Genomic DNA, 15,814 nt, shown 5'->3' on the forward strand with positions numbered 1-15,814 from the left:
GTAGCAGAGATGAAAGTTCTAACAGATGAACAGCTTCTACCCAGTGTGAATTCTCTGATGTTCATTCAGTTGCAATGACTAAGTGAATTCCTTCCCACAGTCTGAGCAGTTGAACAGTTTCTCCCCAGTGTTTACTCACTGATATTCATTCAATACTGTTCTGTAAGTGATATTTTTGAATTCACGTAGCTTAAGAATTAAAATGGATGATCTTGAAATTCAGCTACAGATTGGCAAGTATGACGTTGTGTCCACCTCTGAAACTTGACTAAAGGATGGCTACTATTGGGAGCTGAATATCCAAGGATATACAGTGTGTCTGAAAGATAGGTGAGTAGGCAGAGGGTGTGGTGTGGCTCTGTGCGTAAGAAATGACATTAAATCTTTAGAAAGGGGTGACACAGGATCAGACGGTGTCGAGTCTCTATGGTTGGAGGTAAGAAATGGCAAGGGTAAAAGGACCCTAATGGCAGTTGTATACAGGCCTCCAAACAGCAGCCGGGATGTGGATTACAAATTACCGCAGGAGATAGAAAAGGCATATCAGAAGGGCAATGTCATGATAATCATTGGTGATTTTAACACGAAAGTGGATTGGGAAAAACAGGCCAGTACTGGGCCTCCAGAGAGAGAATTTGCAAAATGTCCAAGGGATCGCTTTTTAGAACAGCTTGTTGTTGAGCCCACTAGGGGATTAGCTGTGCTGGATTTGGTGTTGTGCAATGATCCGTCGGTGATAAGAGAGCATAAGGTTGAGGAACCATTGGGGACAGTGATCAAAATATGATCAAGTTCACTTTGAAATTTGAGAAGGAGAAACTAAATTCCAATGTGTCAGTATTTCAGTGGAATAAAGGAAATTACGATGGCATGAGAGGGGACCTGACCAAAGTTGACTGGAAAGGGACACTAGCAGGAAGGACAGCAGAGCAGCAATGGCTGGAATTTCTGCAAAAAAATGAGGGAAGTGCAAGACAGATATATTCTTAACAAGAAGGAATTTTTGAATGGAAGAAGGACACTACCATGGTTGACAATTGAAGTCAGAGCCAAAGTAAAAGCAAAAGTTAGTGGAAGATAGAGGATTAGGAAGCTTTTAAAAACTTGCAGAAGGAAACTGAGAAGGTCATTAGGAAGGAAAAGATGAATTATGAATGGAAGCTGGTGATTAATATCAAGAAGATACTAAAAGCATTTTTTAAGTGTAACATGCTGTAAGGTTTCACTGCTAATGTATTGGCTTCTCTGTAATGTTCCACTGCTGAGGTAATGGTTTCTCTGTAGCAGCAATGTTTGGGTTATGACGAGAGATAACTGGGCATGCCAGCCAATGAGCAGGATGTTGCTCTTTCTTGCACGTCTGGGAGCCGGGAATTCACGGGTTTTTTGCCAGGGAGAGATGAGGAGAGAAGACGCGAATGGAGAGAGTTGACAGACCTCAGACGGAGTGGCCTTGGAGTGAGGGTCTGCAGGTCAGCGAGGATTGGAGGAGGTCAATAGTGGATGAACAGCTTATCAGTGAGCTCCAACATTGCCCAATAGAGTGTTTCATGAGAATAGGCCCTTTTCCTTTTTTGTTTTCGTCACTAACCACATCATCAAATTAAGAGTTATAAAGCTCAGTCGTTTAATCGCATATTGTGTACTGTTTGTTATCTCGTACTGATTTGTAACAGAGAAAACATCGCGCAGTATCCACCCAAATGAGATTTCTTAAGTTTGACCGGGCCAGGGGCTATCACCCCCTATATTAAGTCACTAGACGAAGTGAGAGTTACATAAGTACAGAAAGGTTAAGAGAGTTGAGGATAGATATAGGACCAATAGAAAATGATGTGGGAGACACAGAGATGGCAGGGGAACTGAATGTGTATTTTGCATCATTCTTCACTGTGGAGTGCATCTGCATTATATCAGACATTCAGGAGTGTCAGGGAAGTGAAGTACGTGCAGTGAAGGTGCTCAGGAAGCTGAACGGTCTGAGGGTGGACAAATCTCCTGGACCTGATGGAATGCACCTTCGGGTTCTGAAGGAAATAGCTGGAGAGATTGCGTAGGCATTACTAACAATCTTTCAAGAATCGATAGATTCTGGCATTGTACCGGATGACTGGAAAATTGCACATATTACTCTGCTATTTAAGGAGGGCGGAAGGCAGCAGAAAAGAAGCTATAGACCTGAAAGCCTGACTTCAGTGGTTTGGAAATTGCTGGAATCAATTGTTACTGATGAGATTACGGAGTACTGAGAGGCACATGACAAGATAGGCCAAAGCCTGCATGGTTTCCTGAAAGGAAAATCCTGCCCGACTAACCTACTACAATTCTTTGAGGAAATTACAAGTTGGGTTGACAAAGGAGATGCAGTAGATGTAGTGTACTTGGATTTTCAGTGGGCCTTTGAAAGGTGCTGCACATGAGGCTGCTTAGCAAGATAAATCCTGTGGAATTACAGGGAAGTTACTAGCATGGGTGGAATGTTGGCTGATCGGCAGAAAACAGAGAGTGGGAATAAAGGGATCTTATTCTGGCTGGCTGCCGGTTACCACTGGAGGTCCACAGGGGTCGGTGTTGAGACCACTGCTTTTTACGATATATGTCAATGACTTATATGATTAATAGATTTGTGGCTAAATCTGCTGGCAATACAAAGATAGGTGGAGGAGTGGGTAGTGATGAGGAAACAGAGTGCCGTAAGAGAGATTTAGATAGTTTCGGGGAATCTGCAAAGAAGTAGTCAATGAAATACAATGTTGGAAAGTGTATGGTCATGCATATTGGTGAAAGAAATAAACGGGCAGATGATTATTTAGATTGGGAGAGAATTCAAAATGCAGAGATGCAAAGGAACTTGGAAGTCCTTGTGCAGGATACCCTAAACATTAACATCCAGGTTGTGTCGGTGTTGAGGAATGTGAATGCAATGTTGGCGTTCATTTCTAGAAGTATAGAATATAAGAGCAGGGATGTGATGTTGAGGCTCTATAAGGCACTCGTGAGACCACACTTGGAGTATTGTGTGCAGTTTTGGGCTCCTTATTTTGGAAAGGATATAGTGACATTGGAGAGGGCTCAGAGAAGATTCACAAGAAAAATGCCAGGAATGAAAGGGTTACCATACGAGAAGCATCTGGCTTCTCTTGGGCTGTATTCCCTGGAGTTCAGGAGAATTGTGGGGGGCGGGGTGGAATGTCATTGAGACATTCCGAACGCTGAAAGGTCTTAACAGATTAGATATGGCAAAGTTATTTCCCATGGTAGGGGAGTGTATGACGAGACAGCATGACTTCAGGATTGGAGGACATCCATTTAGAACAGAGATGAGGAGAACTGACTTTACTCAGATGGAGGTAAATTTGTGGAATTTATTGCCACAAGCAACTGTGGAGGCCAAGTCATTTAAGGCAGAGAGAGATAGGTTCTTGATTAGCCAGGGCATCAAAGGGTATGGGGAGAAGGCAGGGGAGTGGGGATGACTGGAGAATGGGATCAGCCGATGACTGAAAGGCGGAGCAGATTCAAAAAGCCGAATGGCCTACTTCTGCTCCTATATCTTATAGTCTTAATTGAGATGCCTGAGTGAATCCTTTCCCACATTCAGAACAGGTGAGTGGCACCCCCCAGTGTGAATTCTCTGATGGATTTTAAAGTCAGATGACCGAGTGAATTCCTTCCCACAATCTGAGCAGGTGAACAGGTTCTCCCTAGTGTGATTTTGGCAGTGCCTCACAAGTTTGCATGACTGAGTGAATCCCTTCCCACATTCAGAGCAGCTGAAAGGTTTCTCCCCAGTGTGAACTCGCTGATGTTTCTTGAGTTGAGCTGACTGAGTGAATCCCTTCCCACAATCTGAGCAGGTGAATGGTTTCTCCCCAGTGTGAATTCGGTAGTGCTTCACAAGGTTGCATGACTCAGTGAATCCCTTCCCACATTCAGAGCAGCTGAACGGTTTCTCCCCAGTGTGAACTCGCTGATGTACCTTCAGTTGAGATGACCGAATGAATCCCTTCCCACATTCACAGCATGTGAACGGCCTCTGCCGAGTGTGAAGTTGCCGATGTTCCTTCAGATGAGATGACCGGGCGAATCCCCTCCCACATTCAGAGCAGATGAACGGCTTCTCCCCAGTGTGAACTCGCTGATGTTCAATCAGTTGAGATTGCCAAGTGAAACCCTCCCGACATTCAGAGCAGGTGAATGGCCATTCCCCAGTGTGGACTCGCTCATGTATCTTCAGTTGAGATGACCGAGTGAATCCCTTCCCACATTCAGAGCAGGTGAATGGTTTCTCCCCAGTGTGATCTAACTGGTGTGTCAGTAGATGAGAATGCCAAATGAATCCTTTCCCACAGTCTGAGCAGGTGAACGGTCTCTCCGCAGTGTGAACAAACTGATGTACTTTCAGCTGAGCTGAATCAGTGAATCCCTTCCCACATTCTGAGCAGATGAATGGCTTTTCCACAGTGTGAATTTGCTGGTGTTTCAAGAGCTGAGATGAACGAAAGAATCCTTTCCCACATTCAGAGCAAGTGAATGGCTTCTCCCCAGTGTGAACACGCTGATGTAACTTCAGTTGAGATGACCGAGCAAATCCCTTCCCACATTCAGAGCAGGAGAATGGCTTCTCCCCAGTGTGGACTCGCTGATGCTCCTTCAGTTGAGATGACCGAGCAAATCCCTTCCCACATTCAGAGCATGTGAATGGCTTCTCCCCAGTGTGAACTCGCTGGTGTCTCTGTAGGTTGGATGAGCGAGTGAATCCCTTCCCACAGTCTGAGCAGGTGAACTGCATCTTTTCTGTGTGAACTCGCTGGAGTTCATTCAGTTGAGATGATTGAGTGAACTCTTCTCCACAGTCAGAGCAGGTGAATGGCTTCTCCCCGGTGTGAACTCGCTGGAGTTCATTCAGTTGAGATGATTGAGTGAACCCTTTCCCAGTCAGAGCAGGTGAATGGCTTCTCCCCGGTGTGAACTCGCTGGTGTCTCTGTAGGTTGGATGATTGAGTGAACCCTTCCCCACATTCAGAGCAGGTGAATGGCTTCTCCCTGGTGTGAACTCGCTGGTGTCACTGTGGCGTGGTTGAGTGTGTGAATGCCTTCCCACCGTCCGAGCAGGTCAATGTTCTCTCACTGGTGAATTTTCTGATATACCTTTGGGATCAATAACAGAATGGCTTCCTGCTTGCAGAATAGATGGAGCATCTCACTATGGTGTGAACTTGCTGATGTATCTTCAGACTGGATGACTGAGTGGTTCCCCTCCCTCACACAGAGCGGGTTAATGGCCTCTCCACACTGTGAACTCACTGGCATGTCTGAGGGTAGCCTGTGAGTGAATTTCTTCCCACACTGAGAGAAGGAGAATGATATCTCACTACGATCAAATCTCTGGCAATTCAGAAAGTTCGATGTTTGACTCCTTTGTACAATCAATGCAGTTAAAGAACTGATCTCCAGTGAACAAATGCTGGTGTGTTCTCAGCTCCCGGTTCCAGTGAATTTCACTGAGTTACAACAGAAAACTTCATTTCAGAGACAGAATACATCACCAGCTGGGATGAGATACTTCTTCATCTCCAAGGATCCACAGCAGATGTGTTGGTGTTGCAAAGAAAATATTTGTTCACTTCTTAAATATCCAGACAGAGTCAGCAAAACTGATGTGTTGTTGTGTTTGAGATTCCTGTACACAAGTGTTCTGCCGTTACAAACCTGTAAAAATATTTACAAAAGACAACAAGGGGTGAAGGACAATATTTCAGGAAAGATTTTAATCTGCGGTGAGAACATAAGAAATAGGAGCAGGAGCAGGCCATCCGGCCCATCAAGCCTGCTCCACCATTGAATAAGATCATGGCTGATCTGGCCATGGACTCATCTCCACCTACCTGCCTTTTCCCCATAACCCTTAATTCCCCTACTATACAAAAATCCATCCAACCTTGCCTTAAATACATTTACTGAGGTAGCCTCCACTCCTTCATTGGGCAGAGAAATCCACAGATTCACCACCCTCTGGGAAAAGCAGTTCCTCCTCATCTCCATCCCAAATGCCCTGAATCTTGAAGAGATATCCTCTAGTTTCCTGCCTCTATCTTATCTATTCTTTTCATAATTTTACTTATTTATGAGCATTTGGGGAAGCATAATTTGATGAGGGATGGTCAGCATGGCTCTGTCTAGGGCAGATCGTGCCTTATGAACCTGATTGAATTCTTTGAGGATATAACAATAAACACTGATGAAGGTAGAGCATTGGATGTAGTGTACATGGCTTTCAGTAAGACTTCTGATAAGATTCCCCATGCGAGGCTCATTCAGAAAGTAATGAGGCAAGGATCAAAGTAGACCTTGCTTTGTGGATCCAGAACTGGCTTGCCCACAGAAGCCAAAGGTGGTTGTAGATGGTTTGTATCCTGCATGGAGGACCGTGACCAGTGGTGTTCTGCAGGGATGTGTTCTGAGACTACTTGTCTTTGTGACGTTTATAAATGATCTTGATGAGGAAGTAGAAGGGTGGGTCAGTAAGTTTGCTGAGGACACAAAAGTTGAAGGTGTTGCGAAAAGTCTGGACAGTTGTTCAGAGGCTACAGCAGGACATCGATAGGATGCAGCACTGGCAGATGGGGATAAGTGTGCTGTGGTTTATTTCAGTACATCAAATATAAAGACAGAATACAATATTATGTTAGGACTCTTGTCAATGTAGAGGATCAGCGAGATCTTGGGGTCCATGTCAATTTTACACTCAAAGCTGCAGCGCTGATTGACGTTGTTGTTAATAAGGCCTTAATCAACCGTGGAACTGAGTTCAAGAGTGGTGAGGTAATGTCAAAGCTATATCAGACCTTATTTATACCCCACTTAGAGTATTGTGTTCAGTTACCTCATTACAGAAAGGATGTGGATACTACAGAAAGAGTGTAGAGGAGATTTAGAAGGATGTTGCATGGATTAGAGAACATGCCTTATGAGAATAGGTTGAGTGAACTTTGGAGCGACGGAGAATGAGAGGTGACCTGACAGATGCGTATAAGATGACGAAAGGCATTGATCGTGTGGACAGCCAGAAGCTTTTTCCTAAGGCTGAATTGCAAACACAAGGGGCATTGTTTTAAGGTGCTTGGAAGTAGGGTTAAAGGGGATGTCAGAGGTAGGTTTTTCACACAGAGAGTAGTAGGTGCATGGAATGCACTGCCAGCGATGATGGTAGAGGCAGATACCATTTTGAGAGACTGTTGGATATGTACACGGAGCTCAGGAAAACAGAGTGCAATGTGGTTGGGAAATCCGAGGCAGTTTCTAGAATAGGTTACATGGACACTGTGGGCCGAAGGGCCTGTAATATATTGTAGATTTCTATGTTTCTATATGCACTCATCTTCGAACAAGGCACGGATCAGACATTCTGACTGACCATCAAATTCTCAGATGGTATTCCTGTCTGTGTGAGAATGCGCTACTTCTGACTTCAATCAACCTAAGACTTGGCTCCATTTGTCTCTGCCTTTTGGTATTATTTCAAGTTCTAGTCATGTTCCACAAGACTACAAAGAGCACTTGTTAGTACATGTATGATCCTGGAGATTTATTAATTACTCCAATACCCTCCCACCAGCTGATTGACAGTGATGAACCCATGGATGGCAATGCCAATGAATATAAAGTGGATGGCAGTGGCTATTCTCATTGGACTGCGGCACTTTTGTGATATCCCTTGTCATCGAGGCAAGGGAATATCATATCGTTATTTACTCAGACAGAACTAAATCTGACGGAAGGTTTTATTTCCATACAGCTCTAATTGACATTTTCACTGACTGGAAGGAAAACTCTTCAACCGAGATTAACTGGGAACTATATTGTTGTTCCGAGTTACTAATCCTTGGATTTACATAGCTGAAACTCGGCAGTGTTTGGGAGATACATTCTCTCCCATTTCCTTCGACTGTACGGGAACAACGCTTGGTAGTGTCATCCATGGCTGCCTCTTTACCCAGAAGGCCCCACGAACGAGAAACCTGTCTGTCAGCCACCGAAAGCTGCAGCGATGCGCATGCGCCGCACAAACGGCGGCGGCCCGGCGCTCATCAGCCGAAATCTCCCCGGGGCCCGGGTACGGATCGTGGGGCTGAGAAAGAGGCAACGGACCGGGGATGTCCTGGGGTGGAGGACCAGTGCGCCAGGAGCTCACAGTGATAGCCTGTAAATCACGGTTCATACGCCGCTGATTAATTCCCACCCGGGGACGCCTCCTACCTGCGGCCGAAACCCGTGAGCCTCTCGTTTACTGAGCGCATGCGCGATAGTTGGGACCAACTCAGACCTCTGCGCATGCGCGTGTAGCAAACAGCGAAAATCTGCAGATGTGGAAATTCAAGCGACAGACGGAAAATGCTGGAGGAAAATCAGGCGGGCAGCAACTATGGAGAGGAGTGAACAGGCGGCGTTTCAGACCGAGACCTTCTTGAGGACTGGAAAGGAAGGGAGGGAGTAAGAATATGGGGCAGGTGAGGTGATAGGGTAAACTGGGAGAGGGGCAGGAGTGAAGTAAAGAGCTGGGAGGTTGATTGTTGAGAGATAAAAGGCTGGAGAATAATAATAATAATAAAAATACTATTGATTCCGAGTGTTAAATTCATTCGTTTCAGCTGCAAACTCTTAAAAACACAGCAAGCAGCGGGCAAACTTTACTGAAAATAAAGTGCAGAATAGTGCAGAATAATACTGTATCCGTGTGCAATAATAATGTATGAAACAATAATGCAGAGACTATTGAACTATGATGTGTGTTCACCTGTCGCAGAAAGATGAGCTGATGCATTTGTTTGGAAAGATTTTTTGTTACGATCATTGTGAGGGCGGAGCTGAGTGAGTTTGTTCAAAAGGGGTCGGGGGCTTTGCTCCCTACTCAGTAGGTCATGGAGAGGATGTTCCGGATTGTCCATACTCGATAACAGTTTGTTCAGTGACATCCACTCCACCACTCACTCGAAAGAGTCCGGGTTGTGGCCAAGGATGGATCCAACCTTTCTGATGAGTTTATTTAGTCTTTCCCAACGTAAAGCAGCAAAGAAGACTGCACTCGCTACAACAGACTGGTAAAAGATCTGCGAGATCCTTCCTCACGTGTTCAAGGATCTCGGCTTCCCTAGAAAATAGAGTCTGCTCATCCCCTTCTTTTTAACAGTCTTGGTGTTGGTTTTCCAGTCATGCCTTTTGCCGAGGCGAGCACCCAGGTATTTGTCCTCCTCCACCATCGCAACTTCTTCTCCCGGAATGTATACAGGACTTATCACAGTCCTCTTCCTCCTAAAATCTATCACCATTTCCCTGGCTTTGACCACGTTCAGGAGCAGGCGATTCTTCCCTCACTATTCCACAGAGCTCTCCACCATTCCTCTGTTCTCTGAGTCCTGCCCATCTCTGATGCACCCAACTACGGTAGAGTCATCAGAGAACATCATTAACTGCCAAGAATCAGAGTAGCACTGAAAATCTGAGCTGTAGAGTGTGAACAGAAATGAAGACAGGACAGTCCCGTGTGGGGCTCCAGTGCCACTCACCTCCACCTCAGGCACAGAACCACCCAGTGGTACAAACTAGGGTCTATCTGTCAGGAAGGCAGTAATCCAGGAGATAGTGAACTGAATTTGTCTACGCCCATCCTTGCTCATAAAACGTGGCTGGATTGTATTGAATGCATTAAAGAAATCAAAAACAGTGATTCTCTCAATGCCACCAGCATCATCCTGGTGGGAGTGAGCTCTCTGAAACAGGGAGATGATGGTATCATCCACTCCCTCATGAGGTTGGTAGGGAAACTGTAGAGGGTCCGAGGTAAGTCTGGACCGGTATCTGCATCACCTTCATCACATGAGATGTGAGGGCAATTGGTCTGTAGTGATTGTCGTCATTAAGTTCAGATAATTACCATACTGGGTAAAGGACCAAGGCAGGAATTATTCCACATCTTTTTCTGACTTGGTCTCAGATTGTCAGGGTGCACCAAAATGCCAGAGAGCAGGCTCGTACGGGCTTTCAGTACCCTGGGGATGATACTGTTGGGGTCAGCAGATGTAGTCTCTCCGGCTGTCTCCTACCCTGACCTACATTCACTGTCCGTCTCCCTGATGGCCTCATCTGCACGAGGTGCACCGAGATGCAGCTCCTTAGAGACCGTGTTAGGGATCTGGAGCTGCGGCTCCATGACCTACAGCTTACTGGGGAGAGTGAAGAGGAGATGGAGAGGAGCTACAGGGAGTCAGTCACCCCGAGGCTGCAGGAGTTAGACAAGTGGGTGACGGTCAGGACAGCGAAGGAAAGAGCTCAGGTAGTAGAGGTGTCCCCTGTGGCCATACCCCTCAGTAATATTTTTCTCGTTATGAATACGATTGAGGGGATGACCTGACAGGACGATCATGGCGATCGGGTCTCTGGCCCTGAGCCTGGTTCTGTGGTGCAGAAGGGAAAGAGGAAGATGAGGAATACGGTAGTCATAGCGGATTCCATAGTGAGGGGAACAGACAGGAGGTTCTGTCAGCCTGATAGAGATACCCACATGGTGTGTTGCCTCCCAGGTGCCAGGGTACGGGATGTCTCGGATCGGGTGCAGAATGTTCTGAAGGGAGAGGGTGAACAGCCAGAAGTCCTGGTACATGTTGGTACCAATGACATAGGTAGAAAAAGGGAAGAGGTCCTGAAGAGAGAATTTAGGGAGTTAGGCAGGAAGCTCAAAAGCAGGACCTCTGGGGTAGTAATCTCGGGATTGCTGCCTGTGCCATGTGCCAGCGAGTGCAAGAATAGCATGATCAGGCGTATTAATGTGTGGCTGAGTGTCACAATGGTGGTGGTGGGGGGGGGGGCATTGGGAGCAATGGTGGATCCAAATACAAGACACATCTTGTGTGGTTAATTAAATTAAGTTTATTGTTTGCTACCAGGAGAGCAAAGCGGAAGCTGGAATAGCGAACTGGACAAGGACTCAGGACTACGACTATGCTGGGGCAAGGGTCTGGGCTAGGACTCGGAATAGGATCCCAGAATCAGAGGCGATATGAAGAGGCTACGGTATGGACTCTGAGTCAGGGACTGGGCAAGGACCCAGTACCTGGGTCTTGCCTCGGGTTCGGACCCCAGAACCAGGCATGGACATGCCATGGGCTAGGGAGAGGAGGAACATGGAAAAAAAAACAGAGCCTCGGTCTCGGGACAGCAGGCACATAGAACCATGGACACATACACAGAACACAGAGTCTGGACCCCTCATTGGGTACAGGACATAGGGCCGGGACTCACACACAGAACAGAGAGCCGGGACCCCTCCTTGGGTACAGGACATAGGGCCGGGACTCACACACAGAACAGAGAGCCGGGACCCCTCCTTGGGTACAGGACATAGGGCCGGGACTCACACACAGAACAGAGAGCCGGGACCCCTCCTTGGGTACAGGACATAGGGCCGGGACTCACACACAGAACAGAGAGCCGGGACCCCTCCTTGGGTACAGGACATAGGGCCGGGACTCACACACAGAACACAGAGTCTGGACCCCTCCTTGGGTACAGGACATAGGGCCGGGACTCACACACAGAACAGAGAGCCGGGACCCCTCCTTGGGTACAGGACATAGGGCCGGGACTCACACACAGAACAGAGAGCCGGGACCCCTCCTTGGGTACAGGACATAGGGCCGGGACTCACACACAGAACAGAGAGCCGGGACCCCTCCTTGGGTACAGGACATAGGGCCGGGACTCACACACAGAACAGAGAGCCGGGACCCCTCCTTGGGTACAGGACATAGGGCCGGGACTCACACACAGAACAGAGAGCCGGGACCCCTCCTTGGGTACAGGACATAGGGCCGGGACTCACACACAGAACACAGAGTCTGGACCCCTCCTTGGGTACAGGACATAGGGCCGGGACTCACACACAGAACAGAGAGCCGGGACCCCTCCTTGGGTACAGGACATAGGGCCGGGACACATACACAGAACAGAGAGCCGGGACCCCTCCTTGGGTACAGGACATAGGGCCGGGACTCACACACAGAACACAGAGTCTGGACCCCTCCTTGGGTACAGGACATAGGGCCGGGACTCACACACAGAACAGAGAGCCGGGACCCCTCCTTGGGTACAGGACATAGGGCCGGGACTCACACACAGAACAGAGAGCCGGGACCCCTCCTTGGGTACAGGACATAGGGCCGGGACTCACACACAGAACAGAGAGCCGGGACCCCTCCTTGGGTACAGGACATAGGGCCGGGACTCACACACAGAACACAGAGTCTGGACCCCTCCTTGGGTACAGGACATAGGGCCGGGACTCACACACAGAACACAGAGTCTGGACCCCTCCTTGGGTACAGGACATAGGGCCGGGACTCACACACAGAACAGAGAGCCGGGACCCCTCCTTGGGTACAGGACATAGGGCCGGGACTCATACACAGAACAGAGAGTCTGGACCCCTCCTTGGGTACAGGACATAGGGCCGGGACTCACACACAGAACACAGAGTCTGGACCCCTCCTTGGGTACAGGACATAGGGCCGGGACTCACACACAGAACAGAGAGTCTGGACCCCTCCTTGGGTACAGGACATAGGGCCGGGACTCATACACAGAACAGAGAGTCTGGACCCCTCCTTGGGTACAGGACATAGGGCCGGGACTCACACACAGAACACAGAGTCTGGACCCCTCCTTGGGTACAGGACATAGGGCCGGGACACATACACAGAACACAGAGTCTGGACCCCTCCTTGGGTACAGGACATAGGGCCGGGACTCACACACAGAACACAGAGTCTGGACCCCTCCTTGGGTACAGGACATAGGGCCGGGACTCACACACAGAACAGAGAGCCGGGACCCCTCCTTGGGTACAGGACATAGGGCCGGGACTCACACACAGAACAGAGAGCCGGGACCCCTCCTTGGGTACAGGACATAGGGCCGGGACTCACACACAGAACAGAGAGCCGGGACCCCTCCTTGGGTACAGGACATAGGGCCGGGACTCACACACAGAACAGAGAGCCGGGACCCCTCCTTGGGTACAGGACATAGGGCCGGGACTCACACACAGAACACAGAGCCGGGACCCCTCCTTGGGTACAGGACATAGGGCCGGGACTCACACACAGAACACAGAGTCTGGACCCCTCCTTGGGTACAGGACATAGGGCCGGGACTCACACACAGAACAGAGAGCCGGGACCCCTCCTTGGGTACAGGACATAGGGCCGGGACTCACACACAGAACAGAGAGCCGGGACCCCTCCTTGGGTACAGGACATAGGGCCGGGACTCACACACAGAACAGAGAGTCTGGACCCCTCCTTGGGTACAGGACATAGGGCCGGGACTCACACACAGAACACAGAGCCGGGACCCCTCCTTGGGTACAGGACATAGGGCCGGGACTCACACACAGAAAAGAGAGCCGGGACCCCTCCTTGGGTACAGGACATAGGGCCGGGACTCACACACAGAACAGAGAGCCGGGACCCCTCCTTGGGTACAGGACATAGGGCTGGGACTCACACACAGAACAGAGAGCCGGGACCCCTCCTTGGGTACAGGACATAGGGCCGGGACTCACACACAGAACACAGAGTCTGGACCCCTCCTTGGGTACAGGACATAGGGCCGGGACTCACACACAGAACACAGAGTCTGGACCCCTCCTTGGGTACAGGACATAGGGCCGGGACTCACACACAGAACACAGAGTCTGGACCCCTCCTTGGGTACAGGACATAGGGCCGGGACTCACACACAGAACAGAGAGCCGGGACCCCTCCTTGGGTACAGGACATAGGGCTGGGACTCACACACAGAACACAGAGTCTGGACCCCTCCTTGGGTACAGGACATAGGGCTGGGACTCACACACAGAACAGAGAGCCGGGACCCCTCCTTGGGTACAGGACATAGGGCCGGGACTCACACACAGAACACAGAGTCTGGACCCCTCCTTGGGTACAGGACATAGGGCCGGGACTCACACACAGAACACAGAGTCTGGACCCCTCCTTGGGTACAGGACATAGGGCCGGGACTCACACACAGAAGTCTGGACCCCTCCTTGGGTACAGGACATAGGGCCGGGACTCACACACAGAACACAGAGTCTGGACCCCTCCTTGGGTACAGGACATAGGGCCGGGACTCACACACAGAACAGAGAGCCGGGACCCCTCCTTGGGTACAGGACATAGGGCCGGGACTCACACACAGAACAGAGAGCCGGGACCCCTCCTTGGGTACAGGACATAGGGCCGGGACTCATACACAGAACAGAGAGTCTGGACCCCTCCTTGGGTACAGGACATAGGGCCGGGACTCACACACAGAACAGAGAGCCGGGACCCCTCCTTGGGTACAGGACATAGGGCCGGGACTCACACACAGAACAGAGAGCCGGGACCCCTCCTTGGGTACAGGACATAGGGCCGGGACTCACACACAGAACACAGAGCCGGGACCCCTCCTTGGGTACAGGACATAGGGCCGGGACTCACACACAGAACACAGAGTCTGGACCCCTCCTTGGGTACAGGACATAGGGCCGGGACTCACACACAGAACACAGAGCCGGGACCCCTCCTTGGGTACAGGACATAGGGCCGGGACTCACACACAGAACACAGAGCCGGGACCCCTCCTTGGGTACAGGACATAGGGCCGGGACACATACACAGAACAGAGAGCCGGGACCCCTCCTTGGGTACAGGACATAGGGCCGGGACTCACACACAGAAAAGAGAGCCGGGACCCCTCCTTGGGTACAGGACATAGGGCCGGGACTCACACACAGAACACAGAGTCTGGACCCCTCCTTGGGTACAGGACATAGGGCCGGGACTCACACACAGAACAGAGAGCCGGGACCCCTCCTTGGGTACAGGACATAGGGCCGGGACTCACACACAGAACAGAGAGTCTGGACCCCTCCTTGGGTACAGGACATAGGGCCGGGACTCACACACAGAACAGAGAGCCGGGACCCCTCCTTGGGTACAGGACATAGGGCCGGGACTCACACACAGAACACAGAGTCTGGACCCCTCCTTGGGTACAGGACATAGGGCCGGGACTCACACACAGAACAGAGAGCCGGGACCCCTCCTTGGGTACAGGACATAGGGCCGGGACTCACACACAGAACAGAGAGCCGGGACCCCTCCTTGGGTACAGGACATAGGGCCGGGACTCACACACAGAACACAGAGTCTGGACCCCTCCTTGGGTACAGGACATAGGGCCGGGACTCACACACAGAACACAGAGTCTGGACCCCTCCTTGGGTACAGGACATAGGGCCGGGACTCACACACAGAACACAGAGCCGGGACCCCTCCTTGGGTACAGGATATAGGGCCGGGACTCACACACAGAACACAGAGCCGGGACCCCTCCTTGGGTACAGGACATAGGGCCGGGACTCACACACAGAACAGAGAGCCGGGACCCCTCCTTGGGTACAGGACATAGGGCCGGGACTCACACACAGAACACAGAGTCTGGACCCCTCCTTGGGTACAGGACATAGGGCCGGGACTCACACACAGAACAGAGAGCCGGGACCCCTCCTTGGGTACAGGACATAGGGCCGGGACTCACACACAGAACAGAGAGCCGGGACCCCTCCTTGGGTACAGGACATAGGGCCGGGACTCATACACAGAACAGAGAGCCGGGACCCCTCCTTGGGTACAGGACATAGGGCCGGGACTCACACACAGAACAGAGAGCCGGGACCCCTCCTTGGGTACAGGACATAGGGCCGGGACTC

General features: G+C 50.3%; 1 protein-coding gene across 1 annotated transcript; it reads right to left on the minus strand.

Moving 5' to 3' along the window:
* Positions 1-2,135: 2,135 nt before the first annotated feature.
* On the minus strand, positions 2,136-5,340 carry LOC140188876 (uncharacterized). The gene has a single exon (XM_072245537.1). The coding sequence runs from the start codon at positions 4,790-4,792 to the stop codon at positions 3,563-3,565; it is 1,230 nt and encodes a 409-aa protein (XP_072101638.1). The 5' UTR covers positions 4,793-5,340; the 3' UTR covers positions 2,136-3,562.
* Positions 5,341-15,814: the final 10,474 nt, after the last annotated feature.

Source organism: Mobula birostris, chromosome 28 (assembly GCF_030028105.1).
Source record: "Mobula birostris isolate sMobBir1 chromosome 28, sMobBir1.hap1, whole genome shotgun sequence".
Lineage (NCBI taxonomy): Eukaryota > Metazoa > Chordata > Chondrichthyes > Myliobatiformes > Myliobatidae > Mobula > Mobula birostris.